The 21,941-nt window shown below is 38.5% G+C and overlaps 3 protein-coding genes across 9 annotated transcripts in view; all 3 read right to left on the reverse strand.

The window, feature by feature from the left end:
• Positions 1 to 349: 349 nt before the first annotated feature.
• On the reverse strand, positions 350 to 7,231 carry eif5a2 (eukaryotic translation initiation factor 5A2). 3 transcript variants are annotated; one of them, XM_026307042.1, is made up of 5 exons: positions 7,192 to 7,231; positions 5,824 to 6,011; positions 5,574 to 5,678; positions 5,046 to 5,177; positions 350 to 4,259 (listed from the first exon to the last, which is right to left on the reverse strand). In XM_026307042.1, exons 2-5 carry the CDS (start codon positions 5,983 to 5,985, stop codon positions 4,197 to 4,199), a joined length of 462 nt encoding a protein of 153 aa, XP_026162827.1. In that variant the 5' UTR covers positions 5,986 to 6,011; positions 7,192 to 7,231; the 3' UTR covers positions 350 to 4,196. The 3 variants fall into 3 exon arrangements, with proteins under 3 accessions (XP_026162827.1, XP_026162836.1, XP_026162846.1); XM_026307051.1 differs by lacking the exon at positions 7,192 to 7,231 and adding an exon at positions 7,069 to 7,144; XM_026307061.1 differs by lacking the exon at positions 7,192 to 7,231 and adding an exon at positions 7,073 to 7,093.
• A 312-nt stretch (positions 7,232 to 7,543) lies between these two features.
• Positions 7,544 to 14,780, reverse strand: slc2a2 (solute carrier family 2 member 2). 3 transcript variants are annotated; one of them, XM_026307453.1, is made up of 12 exons: positions 14,612 to 14,780; positions 14,005 to 14,097; positions 12,348 to 12,556; positions 11,975 to 12,099; positions 11,613 to 11,728; positions 11,346 to 11,508; positions 10,881 to 10,987; positions 10,284 to 10,364; positions 9,848 to 9,952; positions 9,590 to 9,691; positions 9,053 to 9,256; positions 7,544 to 8,917 (listed from the first exon to the last, which is right to left on the reverse strand). In XM_026307453.1, exons 1-12 carry the CDS (start codon positions 14,624 to 14,626, stop codon positions 8,723 to 8,725), a joined length of 1,515 nt encoding a protein of 504 aa, XP_026163238.1. In that variant the 5' UTR covers positions 14,627 to 14,780; the 3' UTR covers positions 7,544 to 8,722. The 3 variants fall into 3 exon arrangements, with proteins under 3 accessions (XP_026163238.1, XP_026163231.1, XP_026163247.1); XM_026307446.1 differs by having other exon boundaries at positions 14,005 to 14,100; positions 14,612 to 14,778; XM_026307462.1 differs by lacking the exons at positions 14,005 to 14,097; positions 14,612 to 14,780 and having other exon boundaries at positions 11,842 to 12,099; positions 12,348 to 12,371.
• Positions 14,781 to 15,154: 374 nt separating this feature from the next.
• tnika (TRAF2 and NCK interacting kinase a) overlaps positions 15,155 to 21,941 on the reverse strand; it is a 57,587-nt gene continuing 50,800 nt past the window's right edge. For all 3 annotated transcript variants that reach the window (XM_026310530.2, XM_026310523.2, XM_026310513.2), the window contains 6 exons: positions 21,290 to 21,424; positions 20,986 to 21,086; positions 20,648 to 20,797; positions 18,851 to 19,010; positions 18,186 to 18,325; positions 15,155 to 17,810 (listed from right to left, as the gene is read on the reverse strand). In XM_026310530.2, coding sequence (XP_026166315.1) covers positions 17,727 to 17,810; positions 18,186 to 18,325; positions 18,851 to 19,010; positions 20,648 to 20,797; positions 20,986 to 21,086; positions 21,290 to 21,424 — 770 coding nt within the window. In that variant the 3' untranslated portion in view covers positions 15,155 to 17,726. The remainder of the gene's footprint in view (positions 17,811 to 18,185; positions 18,326 to 18,850; positions 19,011 to 20,647; positions 20,798 to 20,985; positions 21,087 to 21,289; positions 21,425 to 21,941) is intronic.

Below are 21,941 nucleotides of genomic sequence, written 5' to 3' on the forward strand. Positions count from 1 at the left end.
GGATTTAGATCTTCATTGGAGCAGAATGAAGGGGGCTAGAATTTCCTGCTGAACTGGACTGTGGAGCTGTATCTGACTGGCTAATGATGTGCAAAGGAGGCGGAAAAAGATGAAGATGCAGCTTGTTAATAACTCGATGTCACAGAGAATCTTCTAAAAGACAAAAGATGAAGAAACATAAAAAACTTTCACTGCACCAGGTAAGATCAACACCAAACAACCCAAACATGCTTACAGTTCTTTGTTTGGTGACCAAACTTTCAAATTCTCTCACTTGACTAGTTCACATGGAGGCATTTGTCACTGTGGACACATTTAGAGAAACAGAAAACACATTTCTTATAGCCAGTAACATTTGAATGAACTTTTATTTTTCCTAGACATCAAAAACAAAGACAGCAGCCATACATTAGTTGGAATGGAGAATAGAGGAGGCTGAATATCTTTATGTTCCAAATGAGGCTCAATGTCAGATTTCCCCACAAGAATGCTAAAATCAGAAGAAACCTGCGCCAAGCTAGAGAAATATCCTGAAACCCCCCTCCCCAGTGTACAGGAGTAACATACGGTATACAAGTCTGAACAATTCAGCTATTCCATGCTATAATACTCTGTACCTGTGGTACACTCAGACAAACCACTATTTTTTGCATGAAAAATAAAAGTTAAAAGTGAAAATGTTTAGCACAGATACATGGAAAAAAGGAAACATTCTCCACCTCTAGAACACTATTGACTTCAGAAACAAATGATAAAGGCCATGCTAATAATGTCATATAAAAAGCCTCATTAATGACACCATTAAAGTAACACAACTCCTGTTTGGAGCCCTGAGAAAAATCTGCCTTCATGACTACAGTCATTCTGCAGTTGTATCCCTTAATAGACTCCAATCTTGGGTCAGCATGTGAAGCCAACAAGGAGAAGGCCAACACACTTACAGTGTAAACATTTTTTCCCAAACAGAATCAGAGATCAGTTCAGATGGCTAAAGGAAAAGGACTGTTGACAAGATGTGTGGTACTAATTAGTGCTACATATCAGAGGCCAGAGCAGCTCAGTAATTGGAGAGAAATGAAGGCAATTTTCCTGTGTGACACACAGAGGGTACAAATATGGCTTAAGGAAGACTGTCATCCTGTGTTAGGGCTGAGGAGAGCAGCATAGAAACCTCAAAACAATAGTATTAAACAACTATAGACTGAATACTGAGATTTGGATAATTTGGGAAACCTAGACGTATTTAAGGAGGCAGTACACTAGAAACAAAATCATGGTTTTCACACTGAGTACTGTTTTCACTGAGCAAACTAGTTCAATTTTGGTGCAGCTTTGCTTATTACCTAAAAAACTGCAATTTGCATATAACCAGGTCTGTTTTCCCACACATTCTTTGGGTCCATTATTCCACAATATATCATGTTGAGATGCTGCAGGCTAAAGTTGGTAGAGAATTTACATGCAAATGTAGGAAAGTTGAATCGAGTTGTCTTGCATGTATCTGCATCTGCCACAGAATGTCAGCAGATACAGACAGTGAATATTACACTGGCTTGTGTTCAAGACCTAGAGATTGATGCCAACTTAGCCATAATAAAGTAAATTGTTAACAATTATTGATTTAGATTTTGGGGACTTTGTGACCCATTCTGAACATTGTGTCTACACATGAGCAACACCAGCCCACACATGCACACAAGGTTAAAGCCCGCTTCTACTATACTGCTTCCCATAGAGCATACATTTGATAGTCAACTGTTTTTATTCCTGCTAAAAGAAATGAAGCCTCAATATATAGAATGTACCGTTGGTACATTGAGAACAGTCATGTGTCTCCCAACTTTTGGTCCTTGCAATCCAGAATGCTGCTAAATACTGCAAAGGGTGGACAGCCACTGTTGAAATTCTTTCAGGAAAACACCACACACTAAACGAGAACGGAATAATGAGAAATAAAATGATTGTAAAACTTATTACACAATGTAACACCCACTAGTGGGAAAAAAAACAAACAAAAAAAATAACTTTGGTGTCTTGAGAGAAGTAGAAAATACTTTTGGCAGATTAAAGTCAGAACAAAATCACAAACCGGCTGCTGCTGCTGCTGCACACATGGCTCAAACTGAATACCTTCTAAACTTAATATTACAACCTGTGTATTTACACACTGACAACTTTTATCCATAACCTGATATCGTAAACATGTAAACACCTTCACTAACCAATATAAGGGATTGAGAGATTTCTGTTAGAGAAATCAGATTTATTGACGATGTATAAACCTGTTTCTAAAAGGGTTTTTACAAAATAACAGGTTTATGACCAAAATCTGGAACAGCACTGTTGTGACAACATTGCAAATATTGGAAAGATATTTAAAGTAGTGCATCCTTGTGGCCATATTGCAAAGTCTGACTAAAACGTCAATTAAAACTAGTCTAAGCCATTTCCACAGCAAAAGAGGAGGCCATTTGTAAAAATTTAAAACATGCCTGAAAGCCCGACTTCTTTACTACTCTGTCCTCTCACTACACACCAGTCTCTGATCAGACAACAGGAACACCCCTCAGGCTGCAGTGCTTCAAATGTATTGCTAATATACTTAATATATGCCACTGTTGAAATTTATGGCAGGAGGTAGGGGAGAAAATACCTGCATGAAAAAGCAACCACATTATGAAGCACATGTAAACGTATTCCGATTTACTGCCATTACCCAGTGATTCCCAATAACAGGTGTTGTGCAGATGTAAACAGAACTCACCATTCAACATAATTTTTCAAAAAGCCCAGGTAAACCACACTCTCTGCACAAGACCTATTTTGTTTTTGGGCACCAGCGCCTCCCATTACTAGTCTTGGATAATCAACAAAAAACTATTACTTAGATTTGGCTACATCATGTAAGACTCAGCAGTTTCTTGTTTCCACCATTGAATGTCAATATCTTTTGTGGTAATACAAAATTACCTTTTGTACATTTAATAGACAAAATCAAGATTCTAGACATTATGGATTTAAGACTATGAATAATGTCCTTAGAGCTGTTTATGTGCTTTTTCAATGTGCACATAAAAAAAAAAAAAGAAAAAAACAAAACAAAAAAAAAAAAGCAACTAAACATCTTTAAAAAAAAGTTTAACACTTCCCTAAGGTGGAAAGATGTGCGTACTGGTAAAAGCGAAATGCAATTAAGTGCAACGGAAACATTTTTAGAGAACAGATTGTGGTATATACTAATCATGTGACTTAACATTTACATAAGACAAAAAAAAAAAAAGTTAAGAGATGTGGTCAGAGAAAGGAGAGTAACATAACCCAAATTAATAAATGGAGAGGGGGGGAGACAAAAAAACCAAAACATTTCCATTAGTATTTTTCCACTGATATTTGACTGGCACACTATTACACTGCTGTAATGTACCATCTTCTGTATGTAATGTGTAAAGGTTTTATGTGTTTTGTTCAAAATCACTCTATATACATTTGTCAGCTCATAAAAGGCCTTGAGTGAAAGGAAAAAAGTTTCAAAGTACAGAAGACAAAACTTCCCCACCCAAGCTCCCCCGTCCAGGTGTGATCAGCATTAGAACGGCTGAGAGTAAAGTTTTATGATTAAAAAAAGGCCAATCTTATTGAAAGCCAGCAAGATGAGGTAGAAATCTTGCCAGGAGATCTGCAGTCCAAGTGCAAAGTAAATTAAATTTTGCCATCTACATAAATTCATAACTGCAAGGCATGTGTGTAAGTGTGCATGTGAATGCATATGTGCTAGTTAAAGACAAAAGGCATATTTCAGCTATCAATGAAGTTATATGCTTTTAGGTGCCTAAATGTACACAGCCATGAATCAACTTTTCATTCAGTACATTTAAAAAAAAAAAAAAAGAAAGAAAGAAAAATCATCTATAGCCTACAGGGGATTTTAAGAATTGCTAGAGTATTATTAGGAATTCCTAGAAAAATATCAGTACCCACAGTTAATATATGATTGCTAACTTCATTGATTGAAGAGAATGCCAGTCAGCTCCAGGTCCAAGGTAAAGCTGAAGAAGCTGACTGAGTCCAGCTTCAGGATGTCAGTGAACCAGTGGGGAAATTGGTGGAGATATGGGTGAAGGTCAGTAGCTTTGGTGAGGCTTCAAAACCATAAAGGAGGATAGAAGTGTGAGGCCTCCAGCGTTGTCCTGGGCTTTTTAAGAAGTCATGGCCTTGGTGCCAATGACATGCTCTTCATCTAAAGCTTTCATCACAGAGACCTGAAATGGGATCAGTTGTCTCACATCACTTTTGTTATTTGGCAGACTGAAGTTCTCTTTATTTGCCTGAATTTCACTAGCATCTTATTTTAAATCAGTGCTAAGTATTTTTTATGCATACTCTCAAGTTAGCAAGTTTCTTCTTGGCCAGCCATGAATTTAAGTTGCAGAATTAACATTGGTGTGCCACAGCTGAAACATTTTAAGATATAACAGCAAACATTGGCACAATGGGTAAAAATGGGAATGTGCCACTTGAATGTTTCGTACAGTGAGCTTTGCAAAAAAGAAAGCTAGATCTCAAGTGTGACTCACACTGTTGTATCTTAACACTTGTCAGAACAGACAGTCTCTGCAGCAGCAGAATTATAGCAAGAACTATCAAAAAGCAGACAACGTCTGCTTACACATTAATTTGACTCAAAGATGTTATGATGCTCTACATCATCGCTGAAACCGTGCAAACATGCTCAGTCGCTGCAGGTGTAAATGAGAACACTTCTGGACATAAAACAGTGCACAGCCTCAAAAATAAAACTGGGGATAAAAGTTATAAAAAAGATGCCATATGCACACAGTAGTTACAGTAAGCACACATGAACAATGAAACTGATTATTGTCTTGCGCAATGTGAAGTGCTGGTCTGAGACACAGTTTAAGGAAAGATCAGTGAATATTGCAAACCTCTTAATTGTATAAATGCAACATTTGAACCATTTCATCGTTTTTAGATTTGCTACAGCAGTAAGAAAACTTTTTTTTCCACTTCAGTCCAAAGAAACTCACCATAAACTGTTCTCCATTAATGAATTTCTTCTCAATTTCTTTGCCCAGGTCACCTTCTGGCACTTTCAGGTCCTCCCTGGTTTCTCCATTATCATCCATCAGGGCCAAGAAGCCATCAGAGACATCAATTACCTAGATGTGCCATTGAACAAAAACGGCTAACTGTTAAACATTAAGATAAAGGATTTCAAAGCAGAGGCACAGTCAAGCTGAAGTTCCATCAGCTTTATTGTTAAACATGGCCTTTGGGACGATGAAGAAAGCAATTATATTGTTAATCATATATTCTCATTAGGATTAAGTATTATAAAAAACAAAATATTATAGAAAGTATATGTCTGTACAGAACTAATAGACTGCCAATCTAAAAAAAGATACCAGAAGACCCAGTATGGGCCATAACACAAATTATTTGGCTCCAATTCAGTGCAAGTTGATACTGGCACTTGGTTTAACTGACAATATCCAGTTTTTATTGTAAATCCTGCTTCCCCCTTGGAGCCCCTGGTTTATAAAAAAAGATCTCACCTGGTAGTCCTTTCTTGTGACATTAGGGACATCCATATTATGGGTAGAGGGGCAGATATCCTCTAACTTCTTCTGGGTAAAGATATCAAGTCCAATAAGGTGAACCTGGCAAAACAAAAAATCCTTAAGTGATTCGATCAGGCCTTGTGTCAAATTAGCATTGGGAGGTAGGGGACTTTTAAAACTGGGAAACTAAAGCACAAAAGTGCCTTAATTGCTGCATTCCAAAGGATGCACAAGGTGGTTTTACCTTAGCATGCCCATGCTTCCCAGTCTTGGAGGTAGACATGTCAACAATCTTACAGGGACGTCCTTTCAGCATGACATAGCCATTCTTCCTCAACGCAGAGCACTGCATGGGGTATGTTGCAGAGGCCCCAGAATCCACAGTGGTGAAATCTTCATCTGCCATGGTGGGAAACGGGCTGTTCTGTCAAGCTGTATGAGCAAAACAAACAACAATATGTAACATGACTGACAGCAGACTAAGGTTAAGTGTGGCATAAGAACTTACGATGCAAAAATAGGAATAAGACTTTTGTCATGAGGTTGATGGAGAGAACAGAATACGTAACTCTTATTATTGCAATTTAGCAGAGACATCACCTCTCACACATGTTCTGGAAGTCTCACATATATTAACTACAGTTCCTTGATTCCAGAAAATCAAATGTAATATTCTAGAATATTCATGTTGAGGGGTGCTACTAGTTCTGCACTTCACTATGTCACTTTGAAAATGACTTTATGCTTTACTGTGTCTGAGCTGGAGAATGGTGACCAAACAAGTTTCCTCTTTGGGGAATAATACTTTCCAATCTATCAGGTTCTTATTCTCCTGTGGGTTCGGGATGTCTGAGAACTATGACAACAATCAGAACCAGCTTAGCCTTTGCAGTCAGAAATAGACCTGTAGCGGACACAGAAGCTGCTACGCTCATTAGTTGGGCCGCAAAAAGCGTAAAAAAATCCAAAACGCGAAATCAGACTGGGAGATGCCAAATTAAAGTTGACGCAAAGCTAACAAACTGCTGAAATGTGTTGCTAATGTGTTGACTTTTCGTCTACACCATGTTGCTGCTTTCTTTAACGGATTGTCTGAGGTAAACTGCCAACAAGGTAAACATGTTAGCTGACTAGCTGCTTTGCTAATTCGCTGACTTCAGAGAGTAATCTGCAGAAAGGCTAAAGTTAGCGTCCCAGTGGCTAGGCAGCCTAGCATCAGGTTAGAAAGCTGCAAACGCATTTAACAGCCGTTGTTACGTGGTAGCAGATAAATATCGTCTTAGTTACACAGTTTGAAACAGTAAGCTGGCCTCGGGCTCCCACCACGTGTGTTTTCTATGCTCGGTAGCTAGCTAGCTAAGTTAGCTCTCTAACATGACCCACCCACTGACACTGACGGCGCTGTTGCTAATGCTAGCTAAAGCAGTATGCTAACTTCTTTTAATCGCTCACCAAACATCTAACTAACTACTTTCAAATTACTGATTACCTACAGGAGTCCGTCCCAGAACACCCTTTAGGTGAGGCGTTACTACATCGCAAAACAATTCGTCGCTTAACGCTGGCTGCATTGTTAAACATCTTTCTTAAAACTCCCCGACGTTTAGCTTACCTTGTGTCCTGCTCACGCCAAAAGGGGAACGTCGCTGCGCATGCGTGAAGCTTTTGTACCGCAGGAGTAGCAGGGCAGGCAGAACTGGGCTGCAGAAACCAGGTTTCTGCACAAGATCAGCTCAGAGATGTGCTGAGAAGTTGCACACAGTGATGGTTCTGCAGCCTACTTAAGTATTTTTGTCTTTATATTACATTCACATGAAAGCTTCACATTTTACATACATTTTACATATGCTTAGCTCAACATAACACTAACTTTTAATATTGGGTGTCTGTTTTTCTATTGTCACTCAAATACATTTTAAATACAGGACCTTTTAAAGATAGAAAAGAACAAAGAAGACATTTCATTATTTACAAATCTAATTTTTATATATGCCAACTGAACACAAATCAGCTGTGAGATGTTTTATTGCTAGTCACAAGATAGCCTATGCCACTTGAAAGTCCTCTGTTTGTATATGTGCAGTACAAGTTTCAGTTTCCACATCACATTTATGTAAGTTTCATAATGGACCAGAAATGGCTTCCAAAATAGATTTGATGTCACAAAGTCATAGTCACCATACCTGCCTTAATTGTAGGCAAATGTAAAAACATCTTCTTTTGTCAAATACTACAGAGCATACTGTAGCTACACATACATCATTGTGCATAGTCAATGTCAAACATTCAAGTAAGGTAACAACAAATGGACCACATGATTATACTTCAAGACAAAAAAGTAAAGTGGTAACCAAATATTACTACAATATAACACTGCATTTTTAGTTATAGGCCAGGTAACAGAGTTTATTGGCCACTTGGAGGCAGCAGAAACAAGCTGTGAAAGTAACAGTGACCTGTTACTTTGCAAGTTACCCAGCGACACCAAGTAATACTAACATTCATTTGCAGTTGTGGTTTTGGCCACACAATGAATATAAGTTAGCTCTTTTTTTTTATATCTCCCCTCTCTCTCTTTTTTAAGGATAATATCTTTTAGCTTCTCTATGTTCACCAACTAGTCTACCATTTCATGTTTGGGGAGGTAACATGTATACTGGGTTTTCAGAGCTTATTTGGTGAAAGCATCTTCACTGCTGTGGCTGAAAACACTATAGGATTGGTGGAAGTGAACCAAAACACCTAAACCTTAAAACCACAACAATAAAGGATGCTATAAAACTCAGTAGAGTAGATGGAACTTGGGGAGTCAATTCATAATTTCTGTAAGTTCAACAGCTGATTCCTTTCATAGCTGCTAATAGCTGCTTTAACCATCAAGTCACAGCACTGCAATAAAAGTTTATAATTTTTATAAATGTAAATGCCATTTTATATAATAGTGGTTTTTTTGCAGCTTTCATATTTACATTATGAAATGTTATAATTTCTTGTGAAAAAATATCCTGCTTTAGTCTTTAATTCACAGTGTTATCATTATAATACTAAAATATAAATGTACATAAACATATTTGAAATACTGATAGATGGACACACTCTCACACACTCATACAAATAGACAACACAAACACATCATAGATGTTTCATGCATCTGTGGATGTTTTCAGCTGCTGCAGTTCAGCATTATCTCTCTGCCTCTTTTTCTGTCCCTTTTGGAAGACAGCAGCAATCTCCTCAAAAGTTTTGCCCTTGGTCTCAGGGACTCGAAGATAAGTAAACACAGTGAAGCAGAGAAGCAGCACAGCAAACAGGATGAAAACATAACAATCCAACAAAACCTGAATAAAGACAAGGAATAAATAAAAAAAATGAGTCAGGAGGCAGGGAAAATAAAGTAAAGACATATCAAACACACGCCAGTGCATGGGTTGCACGGGTTTAGACGCTATATATTTGTGTTTTTTGTTTCCTACCTCTATATACGGAAAGGTCATGCCAATGATGAAGTTGCTGGTCCAGTTACAGCAGCCAGCAAGAGCGATTGCAGCAGACCGGGGTCCCTGGCTGAACAGTTCAGCCACAATGAACCATGGAATAGGACCAGGACCAATTTCAAAGAAACTCACAAAGAGGAAGATAGCTGACATGCTCACATAGCTCATCCATGAGTATTCATTCTGGAGGGAAGAGCACATCAATTAGTAGAAACATTTTTGTGTCAAGGTGGCTTCCTGGTTACCTAAAATTATCAAATGCTGCCTGACAAAAAGCACTACGCTCATGCACTATGTTGCATGCAGATCACTATGTCATTCTTATGCACATTATATGCTCTGTCTTTTTTGTGTGCAACACAAGCTTTAAATATATTTATATTTAGCTTAAATATATTCTTTGCAGAATTGAACCTTCCAAGAGTGTTGGAGGGCAGTTTAAGAAGTGTAACCTTTAAGTATCGACTACAGTCAGGGCATGCCCTGACTAAAGCTCGGGCAGATGAAAGAACAAACCTGGAATTTAAGGCCTACTGTCATGGCAATTGCACAGCAGCACATTCCTCCCAGACCAGCCAAAGTCAAAGTTCGTCTACCAGCCTTGTCCACCAGTGCAACCTAGATTGTACAATAAGTACATTTTTTATCTGTGTGTTTTTTGTGTATTTAAGGGTATGATTGTAGAGGACATAAGAGAATACCAGTCCATGTTTATAGTTTCAAGCCCATATGTGTACATGTGTCTGTTTGTTTTGCATCTGTGTAGATACTCACAGCCACCAGAGTGAAGACTGTGTTAATGACCCCGACTCCTATAGTAGCATAGACTGGCTGACTGACACCAGCCCGGGTGAAGATAGCCGTCGAGTAATAAAAAATCTTAAAGACAAAACAAGTACACATTTTTTAGAAAATCAAAAATAATTGAACAGTTTGGGCTTTTGCTTAGCTTAGGGCTAGTGGAAGGTGAGTATTTTACACTGAGCAATGCAGATCTTATGCATTATACACTTATTTGAACAGAAAGAATCTATTAAATAAAGGCATCAAACATTTAGCTTCATTTTGACCTGGTTACTGGTGATGTGCACATGCAGAGCTATCTCTTCCAAGGAAACCATGATTTTTCTGTCAAATTATCAAGAACCATTTTTCATTTTAAAGTGAATGAGACAGAAAAGGACAGAGTTAAAATGAATCTGCCACTCACTGCATTGATGCCAGAAAACTGCTGGGAGAGATGCATCACAAGGGCAACAAGCAGCCTCTGCCTGTACACAGAGGAGCGGATCTTGGAAGGAATACAGAGCAGTAAAATATTGTCACTTCAGTGGTTTTCAACATGACACATCTACATAGATTTTGTTGCAGAAATGTTTTGGTTCCGTGTGGGGGACGATTACATTTCAATGAACCCCTGTTTGTTGGACAGAAGGCTGTGTCAGAAAGTCTATTTGTCATTAATTCAATTATCTTTAAGCCAGATTTAAGACTAACTATCAACATGAGTCATTACATGCAATTCAACAGTACACTTTAGTTGCTGATTAATTTGGACTGTTCAGAGGGTGTCTCTGTCCACTTTGAGGAAGATTGTTGTGTTGCATCATCACTTTTCAGGATTATTACATTGTAATGGGATTGCTCTGGTAGTTTAGGAAGTTTCAAACATAATATTATCTATTTAACTCTAATTCTCATTTGTAATTTACTACAAAATGATTCCTGAAAATATGAACTTAATGAGACATTCTATTTAGTTTGTTGTGGCAATATGTCTCGCCTAACTTCCTGTGTAGAGACCTACCAAAGATAGGATGGAGACTCTGGGCTCCCTGTCTGCCTCCTCTTTTTCTCTCTTCATCTCTTCCAGATCAGAAGTTGCATCATATGCACCCTTTAGACGACACAGACCTACAACAGAGAGTGATGGGAAACAAGCGTAAGAGTCTTTATATGTTTTATTGTTTTTCAGAACATAATGTTGAACCTACTGTTACTTTTGGACAGATCCAAACAAACTGTTTATTCCTGAGCTAACTTACTCTTAACTGCTTTACATGTAGCAGACAGGCGTGGGAGTGGTGCTTATATTCTCATCAAATTCTGTGCAAGAAAGCACATAAATACCCACAGTTTTAAATTGTTGCTTTAAAGTTTCCTGTGTAGCCTAAAGGTATATGCTTCTAAATTATTTATCATACAGTGTGTGAATTAGAGACCACTAGAGAGAGTATATGGATGACATTGAGTTTCTGTGTATATCTCTTACTTGTTCGAGCCTCTTGCTCCTTGCCCAGTAGAATGTAAAGATAACGTGGGCTCTCTGGGCATAAAGGCAGCAGAAGGGATTGTAGTACTGCTGGAGCTCCAGACAGACCAAACAACAAGGGCCACATATCATCGTTGCCAAGTATGAAGTCCAACCCTATTACCTGCAGCCATAACCGCACACAAACACACACACATATACAGTTTAGGTTATATATATTAAGTATGTCAATAAACAAAGATGTATGTTTGTGCAAGTGCACCTCACCTGGCTGATTAGGATGCCAGTTACAATAGCCAACTGGTGTAATGCTCCTAAAGCCCCTCTGTAAGCCTTGGGTGCAATCTCTCCAATGTACATAGGCACTAGCCCAGATGTTAACCCTTAAACACATACATCATGAGCTGTTTATCTTTAAACCAACACTTGCTGTTAGAGTATTGACAATATAAGAAGGTACTTTTCTTATTTGTCCATCCTAGTGAAATTTAAGAACCTGTGTGCAGGAATATTCCTCAAGATGATGAAGACAACTTGCCTCTTTAATCGTAAAAAACCTAAAAACACTGGGATTTGAAACAAAGTGATGTGAGTAACTATTAAAGGTAGTGCCATGTGTTTTACCATACCACAGTAAAAGCCCATAACAGCACGACCTGAGATGACCATGATGTGAGGTTTCCACATCTTGCATAGACCCATGAGCAGGCCAGCAACTATAGCCAGAATATTAATCATTAACATGCCCTTTACCCTGCAAGACAAAGAGATAGAAGATGGCAGATGGACAGAGAGAGAAAGACTAATGATTGGTATCAACATGGCATTCTTTCATAATGATCCTGGTTTAACTTTAACTTTCCTGCTAACATTTGGCCTCTCCTCTTATTTCTCCTTTTTTCAAATCTCCATTCTCCATAACTTTACTTAGCTACTCTTTTTTTCACCAAAATGTAATTTTGACACTATAATATTGTTACTGTTTTGTCCTTCCTTTCTCACCTCCCTCTCAGATCTCCCATGAATCCTACCAGGAAGGAGGATAACATGCCACCAATGGAGAAGATTGCCACTGACAATGACCAATACATGATCACAACAGGGTGTTTTCCAGCCTCTGGGATCTCTTCTTCTTCTGTGCTGTTTTCTGACCGGACAGATGCCTCTTCTGACCACACCCCCAGGAAGCGCCCATAATGCCTTTCAACAATCTGTGATACAAATGTATTTACTGATTGTTAATCAGAGTTGCACATTAAAACACAGACCTCCATGCCAATACAAAATATACATACACATGCAAACACTCAACACTTAAAAACATGTTTTGTGGTTATGATCGCCATTATGCAACATCACTTTTACTAAAAAAATCAAGTCAGTCAATTGAATTCCAATAAACACTGCAGAAAAAGCCAACTGGAAAGATGCTTCTAGCAACTCTAGTTTTATGTTACCGTTGGAGAACTTTAAGGATTTCAGAGAACTTATACTACCTTTAATGAGCCACAGTTGTTCATAAATATATGGCATTTGCACAGTGGACGCCTCAGGAGGCTTTTTGGCCTAATAAGATCACGAGTATATTCTAATTAAAAGATCAAATGCAGGCATGTCATGGTACTCACATCACACAGGTGACAAGTTGGTTGGCAGCTAAAAATAAAGCATCTAATGGTGGTGCAGAGCTTTGATAACTATGGCAAATCCTGCTGAAAATATAGGACCTATCACTGGAAACACTAGTCATTACTCAGTGAAGAACAGCCAGTTGGCACCATGTGCTGGCCAATTCTACAACAGAGTGGACTGTCATCACAAAGGGAAGCCACTCTCTTGGCTGCTGAGCTTTAGTTCCAAGACACTCCACATGACATGAGACACAATCCAGTGAAGAAAGGCCTAAGCAGCAGTGGGAACTGGGAAGCTCTAATTCACAAAGGTAGTAAAAGAGTGCCATCTGACCAGAAATGGACTGGACTATCCAAGGTGATCACAGTGTTATCTTTCAGCAGGGAATTACATTGCACCAACTCTGCCAGCAGTTTCCAGCAGAAAGATTCTGCATAGCATGTTCAGGCTCATCTGCCACTCCACAGGGAGTTTGCCAGAGGCACCTAGATAACAAAATTAATTGTACCTAACCACAGTAGTCAGGCCAAAGATTTTGAAATAGTAATCAACTCCTCCTCACTGCACTATGGTCTATGCTCTAATCAAGCAATCAATCTAATCATAGCTTCTTCTGGAGTACAGCAACACCACTTGCACACAACTTACACAGAATGACATTACAGCATAATGCTAAAACTATTTGTTAGGTTTTGTTATGATTATGATTACACTCGCTAATGACTAAGTTGGAGTGTACTGTGTGGTTGCATGTCATAGTAGAGCAAATTTCCTTTTTTTTTTAGGTATGTCAATATATAGAGGGGGACATTTTGAGCATATTGAAATAGTGGGGGCAATGCATCCACCACAGTATACTGTATATTATATCATATATATCTTTGATTTCTCAATGACTGTCTGGTGTTGCAGAAAAGTATATGGAAAGCCTTTGAAATGGCTGCAGTGCAGGCACATATCCGTATATCAAGGCATTCAAATGACCTAGTAAGGTAGTGAAGCCTGTGTTAAAAAGAACCTACTGTACCTTCTGGGGTGCATTGATGACTCCCAGACTGTAGCCATATTGCAGAGACCCTAGAGTTGCTGTGAACACAGCAATGGCCAAAGTACCTGTTAACTGCTGCAGGAACAAAAGGCAATCACTTTGATTAGGACACACACATGAATACATGAACAAACATTTAACATGCACATGCACATGAGCAAGGACATAACCAAGTAAGTAAGACATAACTTCGCTGCCCCAAATAGTGCACAGTCACAAATTAAAATACATACAAAAAAAAAAGATTTTATTCACATTATCAGTTATGGTTTTATACAGTGTTGTTTGTACAAAATAGAGTAATTCTAAATAAAACATTTGACGTGCTATAAATAAATTCAAATTAGGATCGAAAGATATAATTATAAAATATTGATTCAGGACAATGCAGGCTAACTAGTGCTGACTAGTTCACTCAGCTCTAAATGATAAAACTTCTGAGAGCTTAAAGCTTCAAATCACAGTAATTTTGTACAACCACGTAGTATCACAACATGCTGGTCTCTAAAAAAATATTGCTTAGATGATTCAAAAGTTGCATGTAACACATGTGAGCATTTTATATAATAAAGATACATTGTCTTACCTTTCCTGAGTCCATGATGGTTCCAGAGTGTCACCCAGGAGGTTGGTAATGATCAGTGAAGACCGCATGCTCGATCACGCTGTGTCCACTCACTAATCAACAAACACATGCATGTACACATGGACACACACACACACACACACACACAAACACACACGCGCACACGTAGAATGACAGAACTCTCACACATACCCTTATATATCCTCTCCAACAGCACCAATGCAGTGATAAATCTGTCATTTACTTTTGGAAAATCACTGGTTTCAGGATCTTACATGAGGTGCTTCATGGTCATCTTCATCTTATGATTTATCACATATAACCATTGACTGAAAATAGTACAAGTTAGTGCTCAAAATTGTGGATTTGACAGAAATTAGATTTGGACACTATTCTCAGTATCTGTCTAACCCTCTAACACATACACTCGTTAATGATATACCTGAGCGTACAAAGTCTGAGTGTTGACACTGATACAAATGTGCACTCTTGCAAGAGAGTCACACAAACAGATCTGCAAAAGGACCCACAACTCCAGAAGCATTATGCTCTAGTTTCATTTATTTCTCTCTTACAGCATCTCTTTTACAAAACAAATAAATCCCAAAACAGGACATTAGTAATGCTCTTTCAAAATAAAGAAATCAAGAAATAAACAGAATAAAGAATACAGTGGTTTCATCTTTGAAAGGAGAGTTTTCAGTGTATTGACTCAATATTTTCCAATCAGAAAAGTGAATTCCATGATGAACAAACATGGTAATAATGCCCCATTCACACCTGCTAATTAATCTAAAACAGACATTTGCATGCACAAACAGGGAAGACAGTGGTTTCTTCAGCTTGGCTTTATTGCTAAATGTTAGCCTGCTCCCCCAAACAGAGATCAGTGAAACTAACTTAACAGCAGCACAGCAGCAACAACTGCATGGGTGTATAAAAGAAAAAAGAAAAATTATAATAATTCTTTTTGTGCCACCTTAAGGCTAATGCCAACATATTGCCAAATCTGTAATATTTCCACAATGAAAAAACTAATCTGCTCTCCATCATGGACATATGCATGAACAAGTCCACTCTCATTAGTGTTATAAATTTAACACAGTATAGATTAATAACTGAGCACTACTAAATATTTGAAAGAAATGGCAAGGTTTTTATCATACCTTATTCAGTTACTCCTTTCAAAGAATAAATCAAATTGTTAATGTACATCTCCAATAGAAGAGACAAATATCAACATCAACAGTGTGGTAGATAATAACACAAAATCCAGTGTAAAGTAACCATATTGGCAATGAAATAATTAATTCTAACGTGAGCGCTAATCTTTTGGCCTCCATTTTAGTTTTGCTTACATCATGCTAGGCACTGTACAAACAGTTGGGAGCCAAAAGCAAAAAGAACCGATCGGGGAGGAGCATGATTAGAACATGAGCATGATTAGCATGATTAGCTTTCAACGACGAGTGCTTTCACATGCACACAGTACTCGGGGTAGTAGCTCATATCCTCTTGAGGTTGTGTTCAGGTTAAGCTCTTTATATGCATCATTATCTCTCCTCCAGCAACGTGGCTCTATTCTTTAGTAGCCAGAACATAATTGTGAAAAAAAAACAACCAAAACACACCCCAGGAAAAAACAAACAATCAACCACTACTATTGCCTATTTTAAATGCATGGTGTCGAGCTACACCAACTCACAAACTTCATACTAAGAAGATAATATAAATCTGCATGTAAACACACTCAATGTTGCTTTGATCGCTTTAAAGTAAAAGTTCACACACATAGACAGAATTACTTGACTCTTTTTCTGGACATTGATTTCAGCTTCCCCACTTCTTTAGAATGGGACACATTTCAACATTAAGTCAAACACACACACATGCACACACACACACACACACACACATTAACACACACATTAACACACACTCCTGATTTCAGAGATATGAATGTGCTGTACATTTTCATCAAGCTTCAAAGACTGACTGACTCCAAACTGTTCCACAGAAAAAGGAAAAGAAAAACAGAAAGAGCAGAATGCTGCTCGTATTTAATATTACAGTATATCTGATGCAGCACCTTCAGAGTTTAAAGAGTGAAAACAGGGAGATGAGTGTGGTGATGATGGGTGGGGGTGTGGGAGGGAGGTGGACAGGAGGAGGCGAAGAGGGAGAAAGGAGAGAAGAAGACAGAAGTGACCTGTAATTTCATTTTAAAGGGACACAGACATCATCTTTGCATACTGCCATGACCCGCCTATGACAGCAGAGTCTCATCGCATCTCTATCAGCGTAATGCGATCGAACACTAAATCACAAATTAGTTTGCTCACAGCCTGAAAAGATGGCGAGAGGAGGAACTGGAGGAGTAGGAGAGGAATGACAGAGGAGAAAGAAAATCAATCAGGCTGTCTGCTTTAACAGCCAACATCCAGAAAAGATTTGTCATCCCTCAGCTGCTGCCCTTGCTGTACTGTCATCTTCACAGGTATATATTGAAACTGATGCTAAATTTCATTCATCTACTCTTCCTCTGCCCTCCGAGGTTCAGTTCTTAACGAATGAGCCCACATGGCAGAGAGGAAGTAAGGAAAATGGAGTGCATGGGCATTCAAGGACTGAAAAGATTTTGACCAGACCTAGCAGGAAGGAGGGAAGGAGCGAAGAAGTAAGAAGTGTGGATAAAAGGGAGAAGGAGAGAAACAAAAGGGGGCAGGCATAAAGTGTATTTCTACATTTGCTGAACACTTGAATGCACTGGTCTGTTTGGAGGGAAGACACACAAAAGAGTTACAGACAGTCAGACAAAGGAGGAAGCAGAGAATATTTGGAAAGTCAGTGGCACCAGTTTGCCAGTCAGTTGAGTAACAATGGCTTCTGCAAGACCCGACAAACAGGTTAACAGGTCTCTTCATTTAGAACATGTTTGTTGTTTTTCTCTACAATAACTGCTGTTTCCTACACTGTTTACGTCTCTCCCGTGTTATAAGAGTTCACTTGTGGCCTCTTGATCAATCAGGTTCATTGTGAGATGTGCCGTGGGCCAAGGTGGGTCACCAGGCTGGCCAGTGGGAGAGCGAGGCATAGTGGATTGTATGAGGGCGCATCACCAGTTCATCATAGAGTTTCTGTTGAGGGTCATGAAGAAAACTTGGCTGCTACCTCCTGAACGCACTGAGGCAAAGAAGACCTAAAGAGACAGGGAACGTTACATTTTCAATTCCTGTTTCTTAACATGATTGTTTCATCATATCTATAGACCACAAAGAATTTTTTTGTCTGAAACATTATTTTTAGCATTAAACCTTACCTACCTTAATTTCCAGTTAAAATGTGGCAACATTAAAAACTGTCTCTCATATTTAACTGCTTATTGCTACTGTCCAGGCACGATCTAAGCAATGTATACCAAATTTCATAATAAGAATTCATTTTTAAAAAGAGGTAAAAAGATCACAGGACATCAGGTCTATTTCAGTGTTCATGACTGTACTCCAATCATTCCTAAGCAACACGTAAGACTTACTGAGAATCAAAGGGCACGTGCAGTCTAACTGTATTTTACCTTATCATTCCGCTCACAGAGGAACTTGAGCCTCTGAGCTCTTTTGTGCATGAAGACTCCATCCAGGTGACCTGTCTCCACAGAGCGGATCTCTATTGCTTTCTCACCCCAACCCATAATCTGATTAGAATGGATATAGGCTGGAGAGAGAAAACATGAGATGTGTAAGTGACAATGGATTATAAATATATATACATATTTCAGTATGTAAATAGCCAGCAGATGTACTTTTGTGTAATGTAATGCATCTTTGGAGGCTTTAGCAATATCATGCCATGCACTGATGCAATTTGATAGCTTTAAAGGTGTAATATTCCTGGCTGCCAAACGAGTGCAGTAGAATACAAGAAATGAAGTGTTTTTTTTTGTTTTGAAGACCCAGTGCTCAGACGGCTTTCTTCCCCATCCCTCAGCTTTTTATTTTTATTCATAAATATCAATTTTTCCTCTTTTTCTCAAAATTGTAATCTCCCTCTCCCCTCCTGATATGTGAAATAAGCACTGGCATATATCACTCATAGGCTGTTTAAACATCTTAAATTTGGTCAGTTGTAATTTATATCTTTAAACTGGGTATTTATCTGTGATTTTTAAATGAATTATGTTGACAAAAATCTATTCAAGTCAACCAAACACAGATAAATACGCATGTGGGTGGGACATACCAACAGAGGTAGGCATCTCTCCCCACTGCAGCACCACATCCTTGGTGATTCGACCATAGGTGTTGACGTAGACACCCTCGTCCTCATAACACAGCAGCATCTCCATTCCATCAGTCTTAGGGAGCACCACGATGGCATGGGGTGTCACCTGGCTCTGGATCTAATACAGATACACACACGCGCAAACATTTCAGAGGTTTTAAATTAAATCTGTCAAAGTTAATCTAATCTAGATTAGATTAAGATATTACAGCAGTTTCATCATTTTAATGCAACCGAATTTGGCTGGCATTTGCTGGACTGCCCTGTATTCTGTAATCCTCTGAAGAACAAGTTTGTCAACACAGACAAGTCTGCCAAGATCAGAAGCGTTAGTACATCTAACAGTTCAAACTTTTAATTGTTACCAGAAACCAACTGTATTATTTGTACTAACGCGTTATGATGAGGTGTGACTCAAAACAACACACAACAAGGGATTATATCACTACAACAATTGAGTGACACTGAAGGTGAAAAATCTCATCTTAGCTCATAAAAAACAGCATTTATATGAAAGCTCTGAGGAAGTGTGTCTATGTTTTGCAACACTTCTGCTTACTCTGACCACATTAAAGACGTTATTAAATGTGCACATGGCATCCAATAGGACCACGGCAGCATTGAAACTTAACAAAACCATTCTGACTTTATTTGGTGTTGTTGGTTAGTACAGTTTTAGGATACTGTCAGATAAACATCTGACAACAGTGCAGCAAATGAAACTGCAATTAGTTATATGCATTAATCCTGTAATTTAGTGTTTTAGCTCCAGCATGACCAAATATGTCAATGGGAGTAAATAGATCTTTTCAGAGCCTTGTGTGGCTAAGATGAATTAATTCACACAAAGCAGTTTCTAGCTAAATAACTAATAATAGCTACACTAATGAAAGACACACATGCGCATCCACTATGGGCTTTTACTATAGATCTATTGATCTAGACTAGGGGTGGATGCCAGGATGTCACCTTCATCTGTTTGGCACACCCGAAGACAAGTTGACAGAGAAGGAGAGAGAGAGGGGCAGAGAGAGAAAGAGGAAGTGTGGATGAAATGTGAAAACAGTAAAATAAAATCACCTCAGTGGTCAAGAATATCCTTTAATAATAAATCTTGAGGTGTGCCCACTATAAAGCATGGGTTTAACTTGATCTGTGCCATCAGTCTGATTATAGCGTGCCCTCATATTTGTATTTGGTGGTTTATATTTACGGAAATGTTGCCACTAAGACACAAGTTCAACTGATTTGCAGAAAAAGAGCATATGATTAGTGAAACTGCCTTAGAACAAACTAATCTGCATGCATGTGCCGAAACTGATCTACATTTAACCACACGACAGGACAAATATGGTCTACCTGGATTCTATGAGTGCCCATAACTAACAAAGAAGCATGCAAAAAGAATATTCTTCAGGGCAGTGTTGTTTGGAATACCTTAAGTTAATTAAGAGCAACTTTATATATATAGTCTGCTCAAAGCATTATGTAGCGAACAAAAGAAATCTGATCAACAGGTAAAGCTAGCATCAGTCTTTTATTTGCACAATCAAGCAGAATTAATCATAGTCATCATATTCCTGTAGACAGTGTATGAGTCACCACTGCTGCTGGCATGGGAGGAGATCATCAGCTGGATGCAATAGAACTCAAGAACTAAGAATTCGCAAAGTGTTGGCGGCACTCTACATCATATACAAATATACATATACAAAAAATACAAACACAGAGAGACCAAGATAGTCATACTCTTACATGTGAGGGGATATAAATGTCATAAGGGTTGCCTGAGTCCACGTCGATGACATGGAAGCCCACACTAGAGCCATAGATGACCTTTAACCTCTGACCTTCCTCCACAGTCAGGTCAACCAGCTGGGGACGGTGCTGTAACTCAGTGAATGACTGAAAAACAGAGAGAAAGAAACAGATATAGGAAGGAGGAGATAAGTGGAGCAGGAAAACATTCAGATGATGATGATGGAGCAAAGGAAATAGTGACATCAGCCTATAATACATTCATTCTACTTCTGCAGAGTGTTGATGTTTGTTATTGTTAGTTTGCAAGTATGTGCATGTTTGTGCCTACATACCTTGAAGGCCATGAACTTGTGGTAGGGTTTTGGAGCCCACGCATAGATTTCCACAGAGTTCTTCAGAGCAATCACCAGGAATTTAATTCTCTCATATTTTACTGGAAACAAATGTACATCACCACAAAGTGAATTAGAAATGGCATTCATGGCATTTTAGTTATTGATTTATGACAAAATCACAAACATGAAGAATAGAACAGTACAATCTCACATAAATACTGTAATGTACATGATAAAGAAATAAAAGTTCATCTTCGCTTTACAACATAAAACAGTGACACACACAGATGCAGGTTCCTACCAACTTTATAATGCACACAGCCCTCCAGGTCCCCTACTGTAATCCAGCCCTGTTTCTTCTCTACTTCGGGGTCGTTGTGTAATATTCTGTTCCTCAGCCAGGACAAGTAATAGACACGTAACTTGTTCTTTTTGCCTGGGAGGGAAGGAACAGAAGGAGAAAAACAATGAGATCTAAATTACTGGAATACTTATACTTATTTTTCATCATCAACAACAGCAGTAACAACTCACATGTCCTGTTTGCTAAAGTGAGTAGATTAACAAACCCTCCATCTCCATTCCCATCAGAACTAATTTCAACATCTAAATGCAATGAGTTTGCTTTATTTTTTAATGACAAGTTTCAGGGTATTAAACATTCAATAAACTGCACAACACAGGTAACAACTTTGCAGCCATCCAGGAAACACTTGGTAGAACTGACACATTTTACACCTGTAAATGACAAAACAGTTGAAGAGATCATCTCCAGTCTGAGTTCATACACCTGCTGCCTCGATGTTTTACCCACTAGATTTCTGAAATCAGTACTAAGCAGTTTGTTACCACAACTCACTCAATTAATTAATAACTCATTACAGTCTGGAACATTTCCAAGGGCCTTAAAAATTGCTGTCATCAAGCCTTTCCTGAAGAAGAGCAGTCTCGAT

Source organism: Mastacembelus armatus, chromosome 22 (genome assembly GCF_900324485.2).
Source record: "Mastacembelus armatus chromosome 22, fMasArm1.2, whole genome shotgun sequence".
In the NCBI taxonomy this organism is placed as follows: Eukaryota; Metazoa; Chordata; class Actinopteri; order Synbranchiformes; family Mastacembelidae; genus Mastacembelus; species Mastacembelus armatus.

Excerpts from the sequence above, each read along its gene's own strand:
- eif5a2 (XM_026307042.1), bottom strand. The coding sequence starts at position 5,985 with ATGGCAGATGAAGATTTCACCACTGTGGATTCTGGGGCCTCTGCAACA. Across the intron at positions 5,679-5,823 it reads GGAAGCATGGGCATGCTAAG|GTTCACCTTATTGGACTTGA; the intron begins GTAAAACCACCT and ends TTGTTTTGCCAG. Across the intron at positions 5,178-5,573 it reads TCACAAGAAAGGACTACCAG|GTAATTGATGTCTCTGATGG; the intron begins GTGAGATCTTTT and ends TGGCACATCTAG.
- slc2a2 (XM_026307446.1), bottom strand. Across the intron at positions 10,365-10,880 it reads GAGTCTCCATCCTATCTTTG|ATCCGCTCCTCTGTGTACAG; the intron begins GTAGGTCTCTAC and ends ATTCCTTCCAAG. Across the intron at positions 9,257-9,589 it reads CAGTAGGCCTTAAATTCCAG|AATGAATACTCATGGATGAG; the intron begins GTTTGTTCTTTC and ends TCTTCCCTCCAG.